At 29.6% G+C, this 27,332-nt stretch overlaps 1 protein-coding gene across 2 annotated transcripts; it reads left to right on the top strand.

Moving 5' to 3' along the window:
• The first annotated feature begins 478 nt into the window (after positions 1–478).
• On the top strand, positions 479–27,332 carry LOC148303359 (uncharacterized). Of its 2 annotated transcripts, XM_088270024.1 has the most exons (4): positions 519–698; positions 10,112–10,197; positions 21,379–21,494; positions 25,581–27,148. In XM_088270024.1, exons 3-4 carry the CDS (start codon positions 21,387–21,389, stop codon positions 26,661–26,663), a joined length of 1,191 nt encoding a protein of 396 aa, XP_088126150.1. In that variant the 5' UTR covers positions 519–698; positions 10,112–10,197; positions 21,379–21,386; the 3' UTR covers positions 26,664–27,148. The 2 variants fall into 2 exon arrangements, with proteins under 2 accessions (XP_088126151.1, XP_088126150.1); XM_088270025.1 differs by lacking the exon at positions 10,112–10,197 and having other exon boundaries at positions 479–698; positions 25,581–27,332.

The raw sequence follows: 27,332 nt of genomic DNA, 5'->3' as shown, positions 1-27,332 counted from the left end.
GTGCTGTGTTTCGAACATCATAATTTCAGTCTCATAAAATAAACAAAGAAATTTGGATGAGCAGTGTTTTGAAACTGAGCATTGTAAAGGTGACCAAAACGTCGGAAAAAGTACGACACATGGCGTAATAACTCATAAATATGCTTTCAACGTCTGAACGGCCATGACAACTTAAGAAATTGAGTCGTTTCTTCATTTTCAGAAATATTTTAAATTATGAGATGTCTTTTGAAAATTATGCCTTAGAATTTCTCGACGAAAAAGTAACATCAATTATCTGAAAATCCGTAAAGAAAAGCCATTTCGTGGAAAAAAGTATCAATTTCCTTAACCCATTTATCGTTCCAATTATTTTTAATTTAATTCACCCTTATTGAAAAGCATTCGAAATATTTGAATTTGGATTCTCAACGGATTTCCAGGATTTGGCGCATGCGCAGGACTTTCATCGGAATGTGGTTTTCTTGGGCCATAAGCCAGTGTACGGCTGTAAGCCGGCTGGGATACTTCTGCGGGGGTCTTGTCGCCCGGGGAGGAAGAAAGAAAAGCTCCGCACGCTTGAAAACTCTTTTCGGCGCCAAGATTTGCAAGTCACGGGAGGATATTTGTTACTGAAATTCGCGAAATCACACTTGATGATGTGATTTGTCACGAGTAGGGGATGGATGTGGACAATGAGATATCGTCTTTCGCATAAGGTAGGCCTATTTCAAATACCTACTGCTTTAAAAGTACATTAACGTGTTTGAAAACTTGTTGAAAAAACTTTCATGGAAATGAATATTCTGGTGTTTCATAAAAAAAGTTTTTCAAATGCTTTTATCATTTAAATTATAACATTTTAAAGATAATATGCATATTCTTTGACGACGAATTAATTGTTTTTATTGATAATACAATATAAATTTTTTGAAATACAGTTACTTGAAAAGCAAAGTGCCTCGAAGAATTTCCTAGTAATTAATATTTTACCATATAACTTTTCTTTAAATTATGTATTATATTAAACCGACATATAAGTTGACTCAATACTAATTTAAAATGCGCGCGCACGTAAATATATACATACATGCATATCAAGCTATTTGCATGTTTCACCATAGATATGTGTAGTGAGAGTAGTTTAGTTTATATATTCATATAATGCACATGTATGTACATATGATATAAAGAGAATGTAGGATCACCACTTTGTCTTATCTTATAGCAATATATATGTTTACATGATCATTATATGTCTCTAAGTATACACAAACATACTTATATATATATATATATATATATATATATATATATATATATATATATATATATATATATATATATATATATATATATATATATATATATTATTGTAAAATATAAAAACTATGGTAGGGACCATTCTTTTTTATTCTACTCCATTGTATTTAATTTTTAAATTATAATATTTGTCCTTACGCACTGCAAAAAAAGGATTTGGTTAACACATTTTTATGAAATAACGCAAGCATTAAATTTATAAAATAAAAAATCCCATTCACCCCAATCAATGAATATTTAAAATTATTTTAAAGTATATTCAGAAAAACCAAAAAAGCGGTTTGGAAATGATTTTTTTGTATTTCTTGAATGTTTTTCGCAGATACTTTGTGGCACTAAACAACTTTGTTTTAACCACTTTTTTGTTATAAGTACACTTTAACCTACCGGTTTTGACAAGAACCTTGTCATCATCAGGGTTAATTAAATTCTAAAATATCAAAAATATTAATATCCCCATAATTAATTACATTCCATTACCAAAAACTTCCATACACCAATTTTTTCAACGACAAAATTCGACAGGTATTCTCACGCATGCTAGTTCAACGAGATAACAAGAGGAATAATAACAGACAAAAGCCTATATACTTACATTTATCATATCCTCTTCTTACTTTTATCCTCACGCATGATACCTATTTCAAAAAATAAATCAAGATAATAGATCAGGATCAATAAATCAAGATGATAGACCAATAATCTTTCTTATGTTTTGTCATAATGTTAAAAATAATCCTTATCAACTTTCATAGAATGGATTTATAGGTAAACCATAGTCAAGAGACGAATCAAAAAGTTGCGCCATTTTTCTATTTCACTACATTTTCAATCCGGTTTGATATTATAACAGCCACGTAAAATTAAGTATACAGCGACATCCGCCAGAAATAGAGGAGAAATGCTTTGATAGCTTTTAATAAGTGTTTCGTTCATGCATCATCTCTAAATAAGGGTATTTAATATGGTCATTTGGTAAAACAGATGCGGGATTTGACGCAAAAAAACTTTTTTGTGAAGTTTATTTAAAGCCAATATACAAATATTTCAATAAGAACTTTGCACCCAGTCATAAAAATGCCAGAAACAACCCTAAACTTGCATTATTGCTAGAGGTGACCGTTTTCAGAACACAATTTTATTACAATGTCAAGATAATTTATTTTATAAAAAAATTCATCAATAAGTATTTTCAAGTTCTTTGTTGTTATTGTAATTTACAAACAAATCATTTTTTGCTATTTTCATATTCAGCAAAGAGAGAAGTGATTGTTCGTTAGTAAGTATGTGAATTAATAAATTTGATTCGATTTGCGTTGGTGGTTTAAATATATATTTTAAAATCCTTGTCCTAAAAATATTTCAGAAGCTTTTAAATAAAAACAAAAATATTTATTTAGGTACAATATCGTGTTGGGTAAATTTTAGGCGGTAAAAGTACCATGAAAAAAATAAACACTAAAAAAACCATTAATTTCGATATTAATAAATAAGAACATTTTAGCAAAATTTAAATAATCAGAGAAATAAAACAATATTTTTAATAGTACTTAAAACAACGTTTTTGTGATGAAATGAAAATAATTAAAGTAATTCAAATCAAAAGGAAACTTTTTATGGGGGTTTCTTATAAAGAACGATACTCAATTAACATTACAATTCACCCTTAAAAATTCAACTTTAATCTAGAGCCCTTGTAAAAAGCTTTAATTAGTTAAATTACTGCTTAATTGATGAGATGAAAAATCAGTAAAAACTGTTTTACGATGATTAAAACTGTAAGATATAAATTTAAAAATTCCAATATCAAGCAACAATTTTCTTTTTAATTAAAACTTTATGAACCGAATATTTAACGTTTTTGAACTGGCTCCAAAATTTTCCTTTAAAGAACGAAGGAATGGAATATATTAAAAATAATATAGGTTTAAATTTCAAACTTTATGAGTCGTGCTCGTAATATTACTTTAACGAAATCGATAATTGTATTAACGAGTTTATTAAATTAAACACCATTTTTTCCATATGGTAGCCTGGGTTTCCGTGGTTTAAACTTTTTGATATCACTTTATAATATTATGTTAATTTGCTGTATGTATTTTTTTGTTTCTTATAAAAACATAATGATGTATTTTTATTTCAGACTGATGGTTAAAAATATGAATTTATAATATTTTATTAAATTAATTATAACACTAAAATACTCTACAGCAACTAATTTCTCCATTGTATTTTAGATTAATAACAGCTTAAAACATAAAAAATATTCACTTTCCATCTGAGTTTTTTTAAAAAAACCTTTAAAGATTTTTTTAATTGCTTGTTGAAAACAAAAATGATCTTTAGTGCCTTTATAAAAAAATAATTGTGAAAAATATCATCCATCTACCAATATCTTCTTGTGATTTTTTGTTTTTAAGGTTTTCCATTGTGTTTAGATTTTAAAAATTAAAGTGCTTTAAGTTTTATTCAGTCCGTGTATCTAATATTTCGATTGTTTTAAATTAAACCTTGATTTACGATTTTTTTATTAAGCCTGTTCAAATTAATTTACTTAAAAAATACGTTTCCTATAAATAGCAACTAATTAAAAATATGGTTTAATTAACTTTATTATTTATGAATTATAAAATGTAATGCTAGTGAGAGTTTTTTTTATATTACGCGGTACCTAATAATAAAATTGAGAGTTGTTTAAAACCATAAAATCCTCTTCATCAAATATTAAATCAAAACTTCAAATTATTCCATAAAAAACATATATTTTACAAATGTTGTTATTTTACTAAATTGTCAATATTACAATATGAATACTCCTGATAGTAATGTACAACCATATAATGTGCAACGTGCAACAGGTTTAACTAAATACAAAATTTAACTTAAATAATGTATCGGCAAATACCATTTGTGCATAAATAACGCATTTCATCTCACCAATAGATGTCTCTAGTGATTCAAGAACACTGTTCCAAAATGGCTTAGTATATATGTATATAGAACTTTAAAAATATGAGTAGTGTGGTTGTCAATAATGGGTAGAATTGGTGAATGTAACACGTGTGTAAAGTGAACAAGTAAAGTGAAAGTTACACTTAAACCAGCCTATGACGGTCGTCATTCCCGTAAATGCCCAGACTTCTATTGTATATTCTTCTTCATCTTTGATGAAATGTCAAAAAATAATATGAAAAATACTACTTTAATTGGAGATAAAACAGATTTGTGTACAAGTATTTGGACATACTTAAAATGTTGTAAATAAATAACTACATATTTTAATGCAATGGTCACTGCATAACAAAAATAAAAATTATTTATATATTATGCGAAGTATGAGATAATATATAAATTTTAATAAAAGTATCTAACAGTCATATATTTTGTCATTTAAATGCATTCAAATGTAGTCGAAAAATTGTTATCTTAGCAATAATTTTCCAGTATCTGTGATACTAAAAACTTCAGAGTGGAAAAATTCTACATACGTAATCTACCCCTAAGTGCAAAGTAGGTACTGTTTATTTACAATATTTTTGCTGTCAAAATTTCATTCATTCAAACCCTTATCCGCACCCCAATGTTGCACAGGGCACTGCATCATACAAACGCAGTGTTATCTTGATCGTTAGCACATGAAGGAAAGGTGATCAGCCCTCAGCTTCAGGTACCAGTCCAGGGTAATATGGAATAAATATTAGAGTAAAAAAATCACTTATATTTATTTGACCCCCCCTGGGAATCGAACCCGGGACCTCCAGAACGGTAGCCGAGAGCGCTGACCATTACACTACGGAGGCGGAGAAAAATTTAGTAACACAATTATAAATCACTTTGAGTATATTATGGAATAATAATAATTATTTCCACGGTCTCATTTAGAAGCTAATACATCATTTACAGTTCAGTATTGATCTGTCATCCGTTAATGGGGCAAAACTGATGTGGTAGCAAGTTTTGTAATTAACTCACCATACACACGCTTTGTCCAGACAAATAGGGCGACGGGGGGTGTTGATGGGTCCCCGGCGGCCGAGGGGTTGAGGTGATCGCCGCCCTTGCCTGGGCTGGGATGATGGCCCCCTCTCCCCTAAAGTGGAACTCGTGTTACTATTCTCAGTTTCCCACTCGACTAGGAAATGTCGACCCAAAAGGTGTCCGATTCTTCCATTTAAAACCTAATTTAGCGCATAAATGAAGAAAATTGAAAATTTTTTATCGATTTTCCGAATTTATTATTTTCATCGTTCATATTATAAACTATCCCCCAAAAGAACCAGAAGATTATTATAACTTAAAGCCCGACATACAATAAATCGCAACATAATTTTCTCAGGTAACATTTGACGTAATTTTTTTATATTTTTTTTATTATTTTCGTATTAATAAAATCAGTCTTTCTTCGAAATAAATATATGGTTCTGAAAAGAAAAGAGTTATTGAAAGGTAATGAGTTAAAAATAAAGAATATTTTTTTATAAATGTTTAAAAGAGGTGAATTCCAATATATATTGTAAAAAAGGCGCGGAAACACGACCGGCTCTGGGCGCTTGGGCGGGAACTTGATCGTATGAGATCTCGACCTTAAGTACCTCAAGTATAATGTTGTCACTACCGATTTTGAAGCATAGAAGTTCTTGTTCGTTTTTATACAGGGAACATAATAATTAAGGTTTAATAAGTTGCATTATTCTTCAAATTATTCCAACGGTGCATAGGACACTGCTGTGTTATATTGATCGTTATTTACATTAGAGCATGGTGATCAATTCTGCTCTTCAGGTACCGGTCCATGGTAATTTGGTTAATAATTAATTAAGTTTGTTCTTCAAATATTTAAAAATAAAATATTATTAGTTTATCGAAAATACTTTACAATAAGAGATGTATAGAAATCCGCAGTTAAAAAATGCATTTAACGAGTACACTTGTAACTAATGCGATAGAAATCTATGCATTCAATAACTTGTTTTCCATTTTAAAACTATGAATTGAAGTTAAATATCAGCTAATGGCGGTCCTCCTAATGTTAAGACTTTCGTACCCTACTCAAAAAACTTAATCATCTATGTTGACACATCTGTTCTGCAAAAGTGAAAATACAACATTTTGTATTACGAATCTGATCAATATATCTAGTTTTATTTAGTAGTATGGTTGTCAAATGATAGAATCGGTGAATATTACAAGTGTGTAAAGAGACCACTTGACTAAGCCTATGCCGGTCGTAAGCTCTGTAAATGCCAGTCTTTTATATTCTTCATCATCTAAGAGGAAATACGTTACATAATCGGGTCCATATTATTGAACATTTTGATTCTCCCGTCTTTATTGGTTTTCAATCAATTATGCATATATTCTATGAAATTTCCATTAATTACTGGGTTTCGGGAAGGCCTTGTAAACCATCCCTCGTGGAAAGGCCATTTGTTTGAGGTGATGGAATAAATCAGGCGAAATATATTTATGCATTATTTTTCGCTCCCGGACGAGCGGCCTCCTCCGCTGCCTGCTCCAAATATACCGCACGATATTTCCCGTGTTAATTAAAACAACACATCCCGCGTTAACAGAGTTACGTTACCAACGTTGAGCGTGAGTTGCTTGCTACGTGATCGGTTCCTGGCCTTTGTTGGTCCTACTCCGTCCATCTCTATATTCCAGGGGCGCACTCTATCCTGAATACATTTTTGATTTATGAATTTTCTATAAAACATTATTCGATTAAAAAAATATATTAAATAGAAAAATAGTCTTCTTTTTCTTCTGCTTTGTTAGGACTTGTTTTTAAGAGGGATTAGACTAGAGGGGTTAGCCGTGCATTGCAATGTTTAGGAGTCTGAATGGTTTCATTCTCCTCACATGCGCATACCATATTCTTCTTTGTTATGTTTCCCACCTTACATCATCTTACAACTCGCATATTTCTCTTATCCTTGTGTTCCTTATTCTATCTTGGTAATAATAAACAAAGAAAAATGTAATTGCCAGCTTGTGGATATTGAAAGCTGTCCCAACCGCATTCCTAGATCTGATTCAGAATCATCTAGGTTTCCTAAAAGACCTTTTTTGCAAAGAATTTTTTGTTTGAACCAGGTTTTAAAAATTAAAGAAAATATAAAATCAATTTGAATCTTGATTTTACTGTGAATTTTTATTTAATAGCATTCAATGCCCTTGTTACATCTAATTGCAATAAATACAAGTTTTCAAAACCACCACCAACTTTCTAGAAGTGCCCCAGTGTAGGCAGTGAAAGAGATTAGCAGTTAGTATGTTCAGTTAGTCATGTAGATCCAATTCCAACTCTACATTGGCCGTTATATAGATGCTTCCACAACCAGCACAGCAGATAGATACAGAATAGTTCCAAGCCATTTGCAGTATATGTTCAGTCATCGCATTTCCCACTCAACCATTATTGATCGATATTCTATTATGGATCCCTTTAAGAAGTTGAGTTTCGTTTCTTAACTCAAACCTATCACAGTCCTAACCATCGATAGACAAAAAATAACTCACAGCCTAGCACAAAGTCTTAACCATGATTTAGAAAGACAATTACACAATGCAACATCTTACATAAAGATAACACCCTTATGATGCTATCCCGTTGATCAAACATAATTTTTTAGATATTTTATTTATTGTTTCGGCATTAACTTTGTGGTAAGACATGTTACAATGATTTAAAAACTAGTCAAAACTTATTATACAGACCTGAATGATGGAAGTTTAACTTCTGAAACATGTAGTCTTTAATAAAACTCAAGTGGTAAAAAACAAGTGTTTTCTTTAATCATTGTAATTATTTAGACATAACAAGTATAACGCCCGCTCCATGAGTCCAAAACTGGTGTATTTAAATTAAAAGCAATAAATAGTTATGCTGTGAACAAAACAAGTAAGTAGTATACATACAGGCAAAATATGACTGAAGTGGAATGTAGTCAACATGCAACATGCAACTATGACACATTCCACAATTAAGCGAAATGTAAAATATTAATCATTAAAAGTTTGTCATACTAGCATACCGGGTTAACATGCAACACTTGACTATATGTAACATATTAAATGTTGTCTAGTGTTGCTTCATTCAAATTGAGCGGAATATTGTTAACATGAATGTAAAGCCTGAAAATATGAAAAGTCATCCGAACATATGACTTTTTTTATCAATAAAATTAAACAATAAAAAAACTTTTTTACTTTTTTTCAACTTTACGCAGTGTTAAAATATTTTCTTAAATTTGAATTTATAATTTTGCATTTATCGAGGGCGTTTGTGCACTACACGGAATTTTACCGTCCGGCACGTCAGTTAGCATATAAAATGGATGATTGGCTTGGATTGGCTTGTGCTTTTGTCCGACTTTCTTCGGATCGGTGCTCTTGATCGGTGCGTGAACACGTTGCGCGTAAATTCGATCACGCTAAACTGTCGTAGTAGCTTTCATTTTTCAAAACCGGACTGCCGGACGGTGAAATTCCATGTAGCTTTAAACGTAAAGAGTAAATCTACTCACAAGTAAGAATAGGCTTTATAACTATTAAAGTTGGAGTCTAAGTAGGGCCATGATAAGTGGTGTTTCATAAGCCGTAACTAAGTCACCTGGACATAATATTATTCTCAAAATAAGTGGTATTTACAATGTTGACTTTAAGTTTTATTCCAAAAATAAATATACTACTTGTACATAGATAAGCGGTCACCAAACATTTTAATTTATTTAAATAAAAAATAAAAAAGATAAATTTATTCGGCAGTAACTTTGTGGTAAAAACAAGTATCACAATACATTTTAAGAAAAAGTGGTATTTTCCAAGTAAAACATAAGGAGAGAATCTTTATTGTAAATTATAAATTAAAATAATAATTAAAATACTCTAGTAGGTATATATATTGATATAAGTATTATTGACATTATACAATTTTCACGAAGAAGCGTTCTTTTCTAGGTCCAATAAAAGAACAATAATTATTTGATTTTGAACGACGAAACTTCATTATCGATTTAAGAATTGACTTTAGCAATCTATGTAAACAATCATGTCTGCCGAATAAAGACTTTTTTTATGAAAAGGGAATGGTTTGAACTAAAGTATAATGCAGAGATGGTAGTTGAAAATTCAAACACTTTATTTTGTTCTTAAAAAAACGTGAGCATATAAATAATAAAAAAAATAAAACTTGTAGGTAATAATAATCTCCACAGCATTGCAAAAACGTCATGACAGCAGTTTTTTTTTAAATTTTAAATTATTTTGTTAATTTACTTTGAGGTTTTTTGTTTTGCTTTAATATATCGCTCATTCCTTTCAAGAACGTCATAAATCAAAAAACTTGATTTTTCAGGAGAACGTTTTAAAAGTTCAAAAATATAATACAATGTATCAAAAATAAATATCAAACCACTTATTGAAGTTTTTTTTTGTGCAACAGATCTTTTTAGGTAAAAGCTGAAGGTTTTTTCTCCTTTTGAAAAATATTTAATTTATTTAAAAAAATAATCAAACAATACATTTTCTTCAAAATGCAAAAACAGCACCTTCTGCCCTGTAGCGGGTAAATATTAAGTTAAAAATATGCCGCTTTTTCTGAGATATTGTACATTTTCTGAGCATTCAGAAATCATGCACAACTGAAAATTGTTCAAATTTTTGAAATATGACGTTCTTGAAAGGAGTGAGCGATATGTAACATCTATGAATATTTATCGTTTTTTTACATACTGTTAGTGTGACTTTGAAAATACCTGACTACTGTTTGTTTATGTATTTCATTGTAAAATTAATTTGAATTCAGGGTGTTGGGCAGCCCTCGTCCGCTTGGTCATCCCATTACGTCCGAGCAGACGCACGTGCAAGTTTTCTCCTCTCAACACCTCCCAAGTTAGTCTTGTTTAGTACGCCACTGGAGCAGCTCATTACATATTCATTAGATAAGCTTCTAACATTTGTAGCCTACAATTTTCGCCAGAGAGGACCGCTTTGTCTGTGATGATAATTGAGCCGAGTATGGGTTTATTACGAATTCTTGAAAGAGATGTGATACGAAACTGTTTCCGAAATCTTTCATTAAAGGTATACGAGAAATATGAAAAGAATTATTACTTCTGTTACTTTAGCGACCATCTATGTGCGCGAGTGGTCTCAAATATAAATTTTATTTTCAAACATATCTGTTTTAGCAGTGACTTTGTGGTAAAATCTATCAAAATAAAATACCACTATTTCTTAAAAAACGGTGTTTGAAAATGATGCGGAATGCATCGAAACACGTGTCATAGTAGATTTTAAGAAAAAGGGTAATTTACTAAATATATGTTTTAATCTAAAAGCAATATTATGTAAACTTCGTAGTAAATAAGGTTTTCATTAAATATTTTTGGTCAATCATAATAAAGTCTAATTATTAAAAATAATAGTGATGTATTTTACGCTTGGAATTTGCTTTGTATAAAAAAAATATTTCGTCTTGGTGTCTCTATTATTGATAGTAATAAATAGCTGATTAGCTATGCAATAGATGTTCAAAACTGTGACAGTTCGTAAAAAAATTTAAAAAAAGCTTTTCCATTTAATATTTTATGTTAATCAATTTAGTACTACTATTATTCGGACACTTTAAATATATTATTATAATATGATTAGTCTGCATGTGTTTTGTGTAGTGTAAAAAGAGGAAACGGAAAAAAGGAAGCGGAGTGTTTCAATCTTATATACTTTATTTCACTCAAAATTAATTAGGTTGTTTTTATTTATTGTAAAGTACTTAACATAAATAACAAATCCATAAAAAAACACATATTGTTAATCGATGAAAAACTTTTTGACGGTCGCTAGTGCAAAATACTAACAAAGTCAGGAAGTATTGAATAAAATATGCAATTAAAAGACAAGTATGTCATTTGTTAGATTTTATTTATAAATAAATTGATCTCTTTATTATAAAGTTTTTTTTAACATATATTTTTTATACTGAAATGAATTAATTCACTTTTACCTACACAATTTTCTGTGATTTTCCTTAACATATTATACAAGTGACAATGTGTCGCTCCAGTTCCGAATATATTTAAAAAAAATAAAAGTAAAAGGAATGAATCAAGTAAAGCAGACATAAGCTGACGTTCAAAATGAGAAATCCTGATAAATTTCTGAGTTATCGTTTCGCAAAAATTCCAGATCTTAAAAATTCCTCTTGTATGCAAATCAAATCAATCTAAATCATCTGAGTCATCATGATTCCTTTCTGATTTCCGTGCATCTATTTCTTTAATAGGTTTCTGGAAGTCTAAACCAATCAGAGTGATAGGTAAGTCGTTGTTCCTGACGTTCGATTTAAGGTCTCCGCCCACGATCACATCTGAACCGCCTTTCGGAGGTACACTGACAAAGATAGAAATAGAAAGACTAAAAAAAGGATGAAACCAACAATTTTCAAGGTTTTCGCTTAAAATTGTGCAGCATTTTTTTTTCATTTTGTAAGCAACTTTCTCGTCTGGAAATCCTGATACTATTGTGTTTGTAGCCTCGCAGGATATTCAGCAGGCTTATAAAATTTTTCATCCACGACGCTTTTCACTATTTTCGTTTTCTAATTTTTTTATTTGAAAGAAATATATACATGTCTTGATTAGTAATGGTTTTATTTCTTAGCATGGTGTGTAATTTTTTTTAATACTTGACATTATACTATAATATTTGAATCCCTAGTAAGGAAGATTAATTTTTTTTTTATTTGTTTATTATTATAAAAAAGTTAAAATTATTTATTATTTTATCTAATTACTTTTTGTATGATAATAAATTTAATCAAGAATAAATTGACGTTTCACCTCAAACACGCATGCCATAGGTAATCCATCACTGTTTTAGACACACCTAGAAGGAATGCAAATCTTGCACTTCTGCGATGCTCCGCGAATTGCTGCATCGCATATGAAAGGGGTATGCAACTTAGTGTGAAATTATTATACTATCTTAAAATGGGGCCAAAAATTACTTTCGATGAAACCAAAGTTTTATTACCAATAAGTTTTTTTGTCAAAGAAAGTAAAAGTAAAGACGTTTAGTGCGAGAAATTTTATTATTCTTTCAGACCAACTATGCGTAATTATGCACATCTTTACTCTGATACTCATTGTTTTGATTTATAAAAAAATTGTGGCAATTACAATAAACCTGTATATATTTGTATTTATAAATATATATATATATATATATATATATATATATATATATATATATATATATATATATATATATATATATATATATATATATATATATATATATATATATATATATATATATATATATATATATATATATATATATATATATAAATATATATATATACACAATTTTATCGAAAACAATATGCTTCAAATCTTATATTACATCGACACACCGTAAAACGTCTTTTAAAGCAGTGCCATTTTAATTTATATGTATTTTTTCAAACATCTGTTTTTATATCAAACGTCAATATATTTTTCAATTCAATTCAATTCAGGATATAGATTTAGGTCTGCTAGGGTTAAATCAGTACAAATGCATTGATTTATATCCTTCAATCATTACATTTAGGATACGAATATTTATTGAATTTCGATAATGAAAACATTTGCTTTGTATTCGAATTTTGGAGAGCTTTAAATTGACAAGTTATTTTAATCAACATAAATCATATTTTATTCCCCTGGTGTTCAGTGCCTACCCTTGATATTGGACATATAAAACTAATAAAACTTTCTTAACCCAATGAAAATGTCAACAAAAGTTTATTGCCCATATCCCATTGAAGCAAATACAGAATTTCCCACCATATAAAGGTTATCACACAAAATGTTAACCGTAATAAAGTTCACCTCAACGAATGTTCAGTACCCAATGAAAATTCATAAACCAATTATCCCAAAGGATAAAAATCATACAAATTTTTATACTCGTACAAATGATCAAAAGTTTTTTGATGTTACTAATTTTCTGAAAAGGGTTCTAGTTTTACAAAAGTTAATATCACAATAAACTAAAGAGAATTTAATGATAAATCACGTTTTAGAATATATTTTTTTGCCAATACATTATACAAATATACTCCAATATGTTGTTTAGTGCAATTAGAATACATTGGGTTTTATTTTTTAAGTGTTCAAATAAACTAAAAAAGTAATTGTTATGTAATTTTTACTATTTTTTCCTTATAATTATGTAACATTTGCAATATACTAGACCGACTTGCATATGTCTTGATTGTGAAAAATTATCAATTGTTTTTTTTATGTATATATAACGATTTTCAAAAATTGTTTTAAAAGTACATTTAAAGTTAAATTTATTGATATCACTCGTACCAAGAAATTTGTTAACCAATGTTTTGGTAAAGGAAACAATCCATTTTTAATTATTTTCACTTGGCGAATACCACTTTTTCCTAAAACCTATTGTGACACGTGTTTCGACGCATTTTGCACTATTTTCAAATACCGTCCGGTGTTAATAACAAATAGATTATGACCACAAAGCGACGAATCAATAAATAAAATAATCTAAAACAACATTTTGAGTGAGTCCAAATACTTGATCACAAAATCTCGATTATCTCCAATTACAGGAGTTATTTTCATATTATTATTATAACTATTTTTTGACATCTCATCAAAGATGAAGAAGATTCTTCTCCATCTTCGATGAGATGTCAAAAAATAATATGAAAATAACTCCTGTAATTGGAGATAGTCCAGATTTTTATAAGATGTCAGAAAATAATATATCTCTAAAACATTGATTCATATTATTAACGTTTGTACCGCACCGAACAAAGATCTTATAACATATTTTCTGAAAACCTTGGTTATAAATTTTGATACTTTTCTTAAAGGGTACGGTGTTATATATACATTTGTCTATAAATAAAGAAGTTTATCGGGTCGTTGCAAAAATGTTTTCTTTCGTAATAAAATTATCACCTTTATCAGGTAGCAGGGGGAACAAAACCACTTAAAAATCGCTTTACGTCAGTTTTGCAATTACCGAAGCATTTGCGATGGACGCTCGCACCGCCTAGCGGTAAACTTTTAAATTAAAAATTTAAAATGCAAAATGGCGTCTAAATAAATATATATCCGGCCACTCCTCCCGGCTTATCGCGAGGTTTCCACATTTAAAAATAAATAGGCGGTAATAAGCGGAGGATTACGCGTAACATATAGCTGCAGAAAAATAAAAATGGAGCAAAATTACAAAAGCAGTTATGCTAAATAGGTGTTATGGAGGGATGAGGCGTTAGGCATTGCGCTGGTTGGAGATTGGCAATATCTCAAATTGTTCACGGTATTTTCCACCTCCTACAATTGTGCTACCAGAGGCTTGTTAATTCGGTCTAAGGATGCAAGAATAGCAACGTTTATCGACTTTTGGTTTCCTGATTAGAGCTTGAAACTAATTTTGCTGGGACAACTATATTTCATGCCAGTTAAATATGATCTGGCGTTGATATAGCTGAGCCTGTTTAAATGAAGAAAAATAACGTGTACAGCAACGTTTTGCTGGATACAGCTAGTAAGTAATAAATATTTAAGAAAGCTTTATAACTATTTTAACACATTAATGAATAGAACAATGCAAAACAGAATTCCTACTTACCAAATTGGAGAATTCTATAAAATCTACCGAAAAATTACTCAAAATTATAGTTTTTCAATGAAAGTTATTATGGTCTTGGTTTCATTAGACAGCAACTCTCTAAGCGTATTTGAATCATTCCAAATAATTTTATGTGTTAAAAGTAACTAATTAACGCGTCTTCCCCGCATGGGTAGGCAAAGATAATATAATACCACGCCAATCTGTCTCTGCAAACAATCCTCTTCCACATTCATGCATCTTATAATACATACCCGCCGATTATTTCAAGCACTGACTTGACCACTTTCAACTAAGTAATAATAAAAACCCTTTTCCGCACCCCAATGTTGCATAGGGCACTGCTTCATATAAACGCAGTGTTTCTTGATCGTTTACACATGAAGGAAAGGTGATCAGCCCTACGCTTCAGGTACCAGTCAAGGGTAGTACCTAATAAATATTACAGTGAAAAAATCACTTATATTTATTTGACCCCCCCTGGGAATCGAACCCGGGACCTCCAGAACGGTAGCTGAGTTACACTACGGAGGCGGACTTTCAACTAAGCATTTGAAATATTTGATCGTGCCAAGATTTCCCCGGTTCGATGCATTTTTTTTTATACAGAATGTGTTGATATTGGAACTGACTGACACCTGCTGAAGGTGGAAAAATATAAAATGGGATCAGTAAGTGAGAAGGTCCTGATTTAAAGCTCCCCTCACAGCCAAAGGGGACAACAGGCCAAAGGCCAGCAAGGGACACGAGACAAGGTGCTCTCCGGCGCTTGTTGGGACGCCAGTCACGGCTCTGGCGTATCGCGCTCAAATATAAATGAATCCAATCTTTAAGGTCGTTGAAAAATAAAGGCGGCAAAATATGCCCGAGGATATAAATACGGCAATCGGTAAAACGTCTCTGTCAAACGTTCATGCTTCGCCTGGCTTCTGGAGCTGATTCCCGGAAAATCGAATAACGTAAACAAATTCCATTCTTCCCGCTTTTATTCGTCGTAGCAATGTCAATATTTGCGAGGATAAAAGCATTATTCGCCTTTATTAGTATTCGTTTTGTATCGCGATGATAAATTTGTTTGTCAAAATTTACAAATTTACCGATCAATATTGAAGGAATAAATAAGCAAACAAATATAATTTTTTTTGCGAATAATGTTTTTAATTATTTTTCAATATCTCAATGTACATGGTGATTTGAAATTTTTTATTTTTTTATTTAGTATACTTAAAAAAGTATACTAAATGAATGTTTATTTCAAAATTTATATATGGGAATTAATTCCTTGTAAAAAATTCTAAAATTTGTTCATTTTAGACGACGTCATCAATTTAATATTTAAGAAGTTTGTTAAAACATGCGAATACCGACTAGAAGACTGTTAGTTTTAATTCGTGTTTTTTATCTGACAACACAATGTGCAATATCTGATTACACATTATTATCTTTATATATATATATATATATATATATATATATATATATATATATATATATATATATATATATATATATATATATATATGTATATATATATATATATATATATATGTATATATATATATATATATATATATATATATATATATATTTATATATATATATATATATATATATATATATATATATATATATATATATATATATATATATATATATATATATATATATATATATATATATATATATATATATATATATATATATATATATAAATATATATATATGTACAACACATGAATCAAAATTTTGAAAACAGTTGTCGCTATTACTCAAATTATAATGACGAGGTTTTTTCTTTGCTTCAATATGTTTCACCTTTATGTTTTAGTATTAGTCACGTAATATTTCTATAAAATAATAAATCAAACATCTTTTATCTTTCGGTAAGAGCAATTTTCGCGTTGAATTGTAAGAGCTAGGAGCTTTCCAAACACTTGAGCTTTACATTGCAAAAACTGTACATTCTCAGGTGCCCGCTCTTCCCATTGTCTGTGAATTGATTTACACCCTGCGAAATCTTGTCGTCAGAATTTACTTTCCTATTCGAATTTTCATTTCTCTGCCATCTCTCTCAATCTCTCGGCTCATGGTTTACATTGCGTTTAAAGAAAATTGTCTTCAATCGTCAAAACTCGATCAAATTAATTTTTCAATGAGATTTTACGTGAAAATACAGTTTTTTTTAAAGGTAAGTACTTTGTTTTTACTATGTAAAATGTCAATATAAACACTCTTTATACAGCCATTTTTTATTCAATGGAATTTGGATATTTCGTGATTATTGTTAAGTTTTTATTTAAATACTACTAGGAATATACTCGTAGAATACATAGTTATGATATCGTTATCGTTTCGTAAAATAAATAACAATTATATAGTTTTTTCTACATATATATTATTTTACCGGTTACCGGATTTTGTCGTAACCGATATCATCAGAATGGTGATGTCGGTTACGACGAAATCCGGTCACTGATCAAATAAATTATATGTGGAAAAAACTACAAAGTTGTTTTTCAATTATGTAAAGTGCAGTTCCACCAAGAAATGTCATTACAAAACTCAAAGTTATGTTTTCGGTTTTTAAATTGGCAATTTAAGTTTAAATTTTGTAATTTGAACTAAAATATATGTTAGTCGTTATTTTTTGCTGTAGATAAACGGAATTTTTCACTATCTTATACCTTTTAATGATGTCAATCATTTTATTCGGCATTGTGAATAAAAAAAGATAAAAATGAATGAACAAAAAGTTAACTTTTACACAAATCATGACATGACCTTTAATTTAGAATCAGAATATATTTTAAGAATGTTAATATTTCAACCCAATACCTACGTGTTGTACTTTGGTTGACATTTACAAAAAATGTTTTTGTACAATAAAACGTTATTTTTTATGTTAAAAATACGCGACGTATTTTTATAATAGCATTCGTTTGTGAATAATCAGAACGTGATTGACATCCGAGACATTTATGAGATGGATTAACAATTATTTATTGAAATCATTGTTAAAACTATTTTTCTCGTCAATATTTTCAATGCTAATACAGTAAAACCCCAATTTAATATAATAATTCTAACCTTTTCATCGATTAATTTTATTTGTACAAAAATAATAATATGTATCTAAAAACAACCGTGATTTCTGTACACACAAAAAAATTAATATACTTTTATATTTATTTTTTCATATATTTATTAAAACCATTAAAAATGTGTGTTTGTATGTTCTAGACTTATAAGGTTGGAAGTTGGAAATGTTTAAGGCTTTCTGTATTAATACACCTAATAATCTTTACCATAAATCAACAAAACGGGGAAACTTTTTCGGTTGAAATTAACATCGGGAATCCAAAGATTTCCGCCAAAAAATTCTTCCAAGTTATTAAATGAGGAAAGTTGTTGAAGCGCGATCGATCCTACAAATATTTTATACGTGTAATTAGACCATGGGGAAAATTTATTTATTTATTGGTTTATTAACGGAAGAAACTTAATTCTTACAAATAAATTTAAATAATTTATCTGTTATAAAAATACAGACATTCAGTTGTTAGTTTTGTTAAAGTTTACATATAACTAGGTACCTACTTAAATTTTTGTTTACTGGTTTCGAGATGCACGCTGATGGATAGTGACCTACGCCAGGACAATAACTATACCAGCATGTAAACAACGCTCTATCCTACAATTATAGGAGTATTCACACACTTATCGCTCACTCCTTTCAACAAATATATATAAAAAATCGTCAATTTTCAGTTGTGCATATTTCCGAAATGCCCAAAAAATGTGTTCTATATCACAGCAAAAGCGGCATATTTTTTACTTAATATTTACCCGCTACAGGGCGGAAAGTGTTTTTTTTGCATTTTTCAGAAAATGTATTGTTTAATTATTTTATGAAATGTACTAAATATTTTTCAAACGAAGAAAAAACATTCAGGTTTTACCTAAATATATCCGTTGGACAGTAAAAAGTTCAATACGTGGCTTGATATTTATTTTTAATACATTTTATTATATTTTTAAACTTTAAAAACGATCTCCTGAAAAATCAAGTTTTTGAAATATGACGTTATTGAAGGGAGTTAGCGTTATGTGCATGTCTACATTGATCTCCTAATAGACTTATCAGGCATGTGATTACTATTTTGTGTAGATGTAAATGTGTGTTTTTGTGTATAGTCATGTTCGTAAACTTGTGTTTAATCGTTCGAAAACAGAGACAAATACCTCTCGAAACTGGTCCCTATGAAAACGTAATGCAACTAACATTTTGTTCAATTGTTTGACTTCAAAGTTAATGTAATAAATGTTTAAATTATAATGCAATAATTATTCTACTATAATGATTAGAATGGCTTGTTATAAAAATATAAAGTGTAAAGATTTTTGTTGCTTCACACACGCACAGCTTCAAAGTGACTATCTTTATTTTCTCGAATATAAATTAATCGTACCGTTTTAGTACATACATTACATATCCCGTAGTTCAAATCTAATGCACTTTACAGATGAATAGTAGTTGCTTAAAAAGAGTAGCCCCCACTTGATTGATGTGTTCAATTTAAACCCATAAAATCTGAATTTATACATATTTCAGTAGTAAAAACATTTTTGTAAAGATATGTTTTTTCAATGTGATTGATGCTTTGTAGTTTATATTCGTGATAAAAAAAGTTACGTTAGTTAAAAGTGAACAATTCACGGTCAAGAAAATTAATAATTATTAAAACAACATTATTATTGGAGGTTACGTGCTGTTTTTTTATGTACATATTTTTTTAATGCTCAAAATATTAATTTAGGTACGGAACCATTTGAAACCTAACATTTTAAAATGATTTAAAATGCTTAATTTGACGACGTTGCCGTGGGTCAATCTAATTATTGGAAATAAAAGAAAATAGAATTGATTTTTTTTACATTATTTGTGTGTTTGATATTTTAAGTAGCTATCAAGAAATGTAGTCTATGAATATGTTAAGTATTGCGTTTTTTGCTATTGCTTTCATCAGATGAAGCCACCATTGTTGGACACTTCACATTACAATGCAATGTTTTCCCAAAATTTTAAAGCAATCGGTGAATATCTTTAAAGAATTTACGATTATGAACTAACATTTTCATTTTTTTTATTAAGATTATTGTAATTAATTTATTATTCTATAACCGATAATCTCAAGTAACTTTTTTTTAAAAATAAAAATAAAAAATATTTAAAAAAAATCTCAAATAACGAGGGCCAAAATTAACAAAAAGAAATCATAAAAATACAACCATTCTTAATTTTCTGAGGTATTTTAAGAACAGAGTATTTTTTCAATAGATATTAATCCATCAACTAATTAACGTTCACGACAATTAAAATACAACGAAATACATATCAGGACCATAAGAACCTACTCGTTATTTCCCAAAATACGAAAGTTTGATATTTGATCCCCGTTGTTAATCATTAGTTGCCAAATTAATTAAACGAATATGTTTCAATAATAAATGTATTGCTTAACCAATTTTCTTCATCAACCTACATATTAATAAGACTTTGAATTTGTTAATAACAACGACAAAATTCGTTTGTTCATTATCATTTGTAATATTTGAAATTTTTGTACCTACTACAGAAATATAAAAAGTATAAATTAATGAGTAAAATAAAATAAATGCATACCACACGTATATTTAGAATTAATCGTAAAGATATATCTTTAAAAATACTACTTAGCGCTGGCCCATTTTTTTTTAAATGGGACATTACTTAGGATTAATAGGTTTATAGATTATAAAGTGGATTTTAGTTCCTTCTAACATAAAAAAAAGTTTTTTCTTTTAATCTGTGGCCCGTAGTATTTACTTATTTATTTATTTTTCAAAACATATTACATACGTTATTCATATATATAATATTCCCGAAGAGTAATTCCCGAGAGAAAGTGACCAAGTGCAGTATTTACAAAAACGTGATCATTGACTATTTGATATCTTACTAGCTTAATATTGCCCTGAAAAAATCCTAAAGCGATTTTAAACTTGGAAGTGTAATATACTGACTTGTTAAAAATGACTAACTGCATTGATGTTTATTTTCTTGCTTAGTAAAAGTGACTTGAATGGCTCTCCTGAACATTTTACGTTCTGTTAGTTGCTTTCTCCTGTACGACTACGATATTAAAGAAATAAATGAGAAAAACATAAAGTAAGAAGCGTATTTTAAATAAACTAATGACAAAATATAAAAAAAATGAGAAAATACAAAAAAAACATGAGGTAAAAACAAAATAAGAAAATATGACTGATCGCTGCATGTATATCTTTCCATAAAGTATTTTTTCAGATCATAAATTGTATGATTTCTAAACTATGGGCTCAGGTTTTGTTTTTATTATTTTTCAATTGTTTAACTTTCAGAAGGAGTAATGTGGTGGGCGGTTGCAACTTGTCTTCTGGCTGCAGTGGCTGAGGGAGAACAAAACTCTTCTGTCCAGATATGTCCAGAGCAGTGCATCTGTCTTTCTCCCACACAGGTAAAATCCATCAGTTTATTTTACGTTTTTAATAATTATTATTTTTAAGGATACGTTAAAAATATTAGAACGTTAATGTTTACTTTTCCTCGTATCAATACAAAGGAAAAAAATGTCCTCAATCTTGGTTGAGCTAGGAAAGCAACTGTTAGTCAACTAAAGCAACTCAGTCTTCGAGTCAAATAAAAGTCTAATACATAATGAATAAAAATATGTAAAAAAGAAAATTGTATGATAATGTCGATAACAACGAAATCTGATTTTTGACTAGAGAATACAAAAATTCAAACTTAAACAACAAAAAACGCATTTAATTTTTTTCGATGAAATGATATCCGTTCAAAAAAAGTCAAATCAATCAATAATTGAGATTCATTTGTAAAAATTGAGTTTGTTTTTATTATACATGTGTAACTTACTTTTTTAATCAATTATTAATTTGTTATTTTTTATAGTTCTATGATTAAATAATTTTAAAATTATGGTTATTTTAAACATTAAATGTTTATTTTCCGTTCTGTAAAAGCGAACAAAGGTACAAAGACTCGCATCTATTTTTAAACCTCATTTTGTTTTTGAAACTTCGAATCAGTACAGTACTTATTTGTGTCTATTCATAGAAGCTCCTTATACTTTTAGGTACAATATCCTGTATGATTTTTTCTGATGCTCGTTAACATGATATTTGATAACTTTTGAAATCAACGCTTTTCTGTTCAGATATGTCTAAAGTAGGAACTTCAATATCAAGAGCTCGTTTACATAAAATTATATACATACCTACATTTCCTATCAAAGTAAAAGGATCTTAACAACTTAGCCTTAAAGAAAAAACAAATTTGATAAAAAAAAATTGTTGACCATTTGAATGAATAAAAACGATTTTCGTACGTATATGCATACATATTTTTATATATTTATATATATATATATACATATATATATATATATATATATATATATATATATATATATATATATATATATATATATATATATATATATATATATATATATATATATATAAATATATATATATAACGTGGTAATATTTTCCTTTTGAAAATTAAGTGTAAATAATATGTAAAGTGGGTTTATAATAATAAAATAAACAATGTGTTGCTTTGTAATTAAAGTTTATAATTAAAGTTTATTCTTAATTTATCTTTATAATAATTTTTATATCTATCTATCTATCTATCTATCTGATTCTGACAGTTAATAATATTATCGGAAGTCTTTTGTTTTATTCTGAGCGACGCATGCGGCATCTGGTGGTAGAACTGTTTTATGTAGGTACTTTTTGTAAGTACTTAATAAAATGTATAGGTAGGTACCTAGTTATTTTATTACATCTCCCCCCTTGGGGATGAAAATTTATAGTAAAATTTTCACTCGTCCTCCGGATTATCTTCTTGTAGTGAAGGGACTGGTATAAGTTTAGTGATATGTTAAAGTTTTTTTTTCTTTCTTTCTTTTTTCCTTCTTTTTTTCTTTCTTTTTTTTCTTTCTTGTTTTTTTTTCTTTCTTTCTTTTTTTTTCTTTTTTCCGTTCTTTTTTTTCTTTCTTTTTTTTGTATTTTTTTTTCTTCTTGACCCTTTTAAAGTAGACACAGTTTTTTTCAATCCATTTGTTTTTTTCTTTTGAATTCCTTCATTTTTATTCAGATCTCTTAAAGTATCTTCTAATATAACCAAATTTACAACTTTTAATTGTTCATTTTCATTTTCCTTTGATTCTAATACTGGATTCCTGCTCAGACAATCTACTTCTAAATTCTTCTTTCCTGGAGTATATTTTATTTTATATTTTGTAGAAATTTTTTTCACATTATTTTTATTTTCATTTTTCAAGCAATGTTGCTGTGTAATTTGTAAATCTTCATTTTTATTATTAATCTTATCATCCTCCTTTGTTTTAAACCAGCACGTTGCTTCAGGGTGATATCGAGTTCCCTTATTTATATTTTCACAAATCTTACATGGACTTTTATCTTTAATTTTGTCACTAGTTCTTAGATTTCCACGTCTTCTTTGATTATCTTTTAATCGTTTTCTTTGATCATCTTCTAATTTTTCTCTCTCACTCCGAACATATTGTAGTAATTGTTTTAATACATCTAATGTTTCATAATCCATTTCCAATTAACAAAATTGTCGTTTTATAACGTGGTAATATTTTCCTTTTGAAAATTAAGTGTAAATAATATGTAAAGTGGGTTTATAATAATAAAATAAACAATGTGTTGCTTTGTAATTAAAGTTTATAATTAAAGTTTATTCTTAATTTATCTTTATAATAATTTTTATATCTATCTATCTATCTATCTATCTGATTCTGACAGTTAATAATATTATCGGAAGTCTTTTGTTTTATTCTGAGCGACGCATGCGGCATCTGGTGGTAAAACTGTTTTATGTAGGTACTTTTTGTAAGTACTTAATAAAATGTATAGGTAGGTACCTAGTTATTTTATTACATATATATATATATATATATATATATATATATATATATATATATATATATATATATATATATATATATATATATATATATATATATATATATATATATATATATATATATATATATATATATATATATATTGTTTACGGTGGTATGGACATGTGGAGCGAATGGATAACGAAAGAATGACTAAGAAAATATATGTGGCGAACGTAAGAGGGAAAACAGAACGAGGACGACCGAAAAAGACTTGGCACGATCAGATCAATCAGAACCTAAAATCTGGCGGTGTCTTAAGTCTGCGTAATTGGAGGGCATGTATGACTAGATGTGTGGATGTGAAGGAGGCGAGAAGTGTATGTCAGGACAGAAGAGTGTGGCGTTCCATCCTCTCTGCCTACCCCTGCGGAGAAAGGGCGTGATGTTAGTAGTAGTAGTAGTACATTAGGATATTTGAAATTGCGAATAATCTTGAATTTAAATTATTTATAAAAAAAAAATATCACGTGTAGGTATAAATAGAATGACATTTTTCTTAAAATTGCAAGTCTTGTTCCAAACATCGGTAGCTTAGAGCTGCAATTGTACATTCTAGTCGTATCATTATTATGTCAATAAAGACAGTTTCCGGAACTGAAACTCACAGCTCCTGCATCTCAGTTACAATAATATTTACAATTTATGTACTAAACATGTACACAAGTAAAGTAAAATGGAACACACGATGAATTAATAATGAAGGATGTGTTTTGAGGCCATGATAATCTTTCAAGGCATAATATTTACCATATGTGAATTCATGAAGTGAATTTAATTTTTCATGTTAATTTTTGGTTAACAGATTCTAAATTCTAACGAGAATAATTTTAAAACGACTTTTGAGTATACTTATAGCCACAAACAGGCTGATTAAATATTTATTACCATTTGAAAATTTTATGCGTGTTTTAAAAATTAATGAGAAAGAGACTATTTTATTAAGTAGTTGTCTTAGGTAACATATAAATTAAAAAAATTGTTTAAGAAAGAAAACATTTTTTTTCTCTTACCATTTTTATTTCAAGTGTGGCTCGACATCGTATTTATTATCCCAACTCCGATTTCGATTTTAGCTCTTCTTTATATGGCACAATTTCTAAAATATGTAATATAACTGAATAAATTAACACACTCGACAATGTCCCGTTAAAAAAAACAAATGAATGACCCTTTTTAAAATGTTGCAACTGATTATTGACTTACAAAATAGTATTCATGGTAAAATTACATATTTTTCAGTTTGTACTTTTATATGTAATTTAAAGATTATAAGAAATCGAAATATTAACTTTCGGTGTCGGGTTGTGGTCCCGTGGTTAGTGTCGCGGACTCTTGAGTTAAGAGTTTCTCGATTCGAACAAACTCTACCACAATTTGATACCTATTTCTAATAATGAGCCGCTTAGGCTCACAGAAATAGTATGAAATCGAAGTATATTTATAAATAATAAAAACACAAATATTTATATTTTAATTAAAATCAACCTTTAAAAGATTACTTAAATCTTGATATTTGATTGTTTTTTTTGTTATTTTTTTTTGTTAAGCCCGGATTGATTTTTTATAAAATATTTTCAGGTCCTGTGCAACAACGGCGGCCTTGTAGACATTCCCATCAAGTCTCTCCCGCCCACTGTGGAGCACCTGTCCCTGTCCAAGAACCACTTCCCCGTGGTGAGGAGCGAGGCGTTCTCCGGCCTGCGGGCGCTGCGTCGCCTGTCGCTGGACGGCAACAGCATCGGAGCCCTGCGCCCCTTCACCTTCCGCGGTCTGCCGAGGCTCAAGGAACTATCCATCCAACATACGTCCTTGGACATTTTAGCCCAATTCACTTTCGCCGGCCTCCAAAACATCACTTCGATACTCCTAGGTCACAATAGAATCAAACGAATCGAAGGCTACGCTTTCGCCGGGACCTCGAATATAAAACATCTCCTGCTAAACAACAACCCGACTCACACGATCGAAACAAACGCGTTCTCGGGATTAGCGAATGTAGAACACCTTATTTTCCCATCCGGCATTAAAAACATCGAAGTAGACGCTTTCTCGGGGTTAACTTTTGTGAATTCGATCAAGCTGGCTTTTATGGATCTCTCAACCGTGAGAAGATACACTTTCAGGGGACTGCTTCACGTGAACGTGTTATCCATGCAAGAATCGGATTTGGGAATAATAGACTTCGGGGCTTTCGAGGGGATGAGCTATATCGGCTTGCTCAGCGTTATCAATAACAAGATCGACGGAATACGGGAGTTTAATATCACGTACAACAATAGCGTGAGGGCATTACGGTTTCACGGGAACCATCTGCTAGAGAACCCGAATCCGGAGGCGGTGATCATAGAAGGGGTCGTCAAGTTGGTGGTCAGTGCCAACCACTTCCCGTGCGACTGCAGGGCTCGCGGCATAGCGGACGGGCCGCTCGGTAACGCGACCAGCGGGGACTTTCTGGGCAAGAACTACTGCATCTCTCCCCTAGAGGCCCGGGGGAGAAAAATGAAGGAAGTCGAAACATTGTTCTCGGAAAGTTGTTCCAGGAAGGTAACTAGCGGTCAAGGGCCCGGGGAGTTAGCGTCAAAGGGAACTACTTCGAAAACTTCGTTAGCGTTTGCATGTGTTGTGACCTGTCTCCTCGTTCTCATATTAAAAGTAAGCTGATTATAAAATATTTCATACGAAAAAAACACATAGTTTTATTTCGATATGCTGAAATGACATATTTCAATATTAATGAATTGTCATGAATTAAATCGTCCCAGTAACGACATTTTTATTTCTCTGTTGTATAACATATTAATATTACAATAGCTTAGTCGTTAAATGTTAATATTTCAAATAAAGCTATTGAAAATGTTTTTGTACAAATTAGAGGATAATTGATGCATTTGTAAAAATATGAAAAATTATTTTCAAGACTGATTCATTCAGACTGAAGATGACAAACTAAATCTTCATTGTATTATAAAACACTTCTCTTCGTGCCGTGAATTAACACATAAAAATCTTACAGTTGTGTCATATGTTTGATGTAGGTAAAAAGAAAAACGTATTTAATTGGTAAATTAAAAACGTGATTTACCTAAACGATATTAATAAGTGTATAAAAACTCTAGATTTATTATGAGAATAATTTTGATCTGGGTAATTCTTTGCAACCTTATTGTATAAGAAAGTATATTGATGTTAAGAAATAAGTATGTACTGTTATATGAATGCTTGTTTGTAAGCCTTCGTAATTAATATGAAGCCATTGTTACGCAAAGCTTTGAGAAAAAGTTATGTTAACATTATCACAATTTAACCAATTATAAACGAACATTCAAAACA

The sequence above is a fragment of the Brachycentrus maculatus genome, unplaced genomic scaffold (genome assembly GCF_059751285.1).
Source record: "Brachycentrus maculatus isolate JH-2025_06_01 unplaced genomic scaffold, ASM5975128v1 h1tg000370l, whole genome shotgun sequence".
Classification (NCBI taxonomy): domain Eukaryota; kingdom Metazoa; phylum Arthropoda; class Insecta; order Trichoptera; family Brachycentridae; genus Brachycentrus; species Brachycentrus maculatus.
Note: the sequence above shows the minus strand (reverse complement) of the source record. Positions and strands in the feature narration are given on the sequence as shown.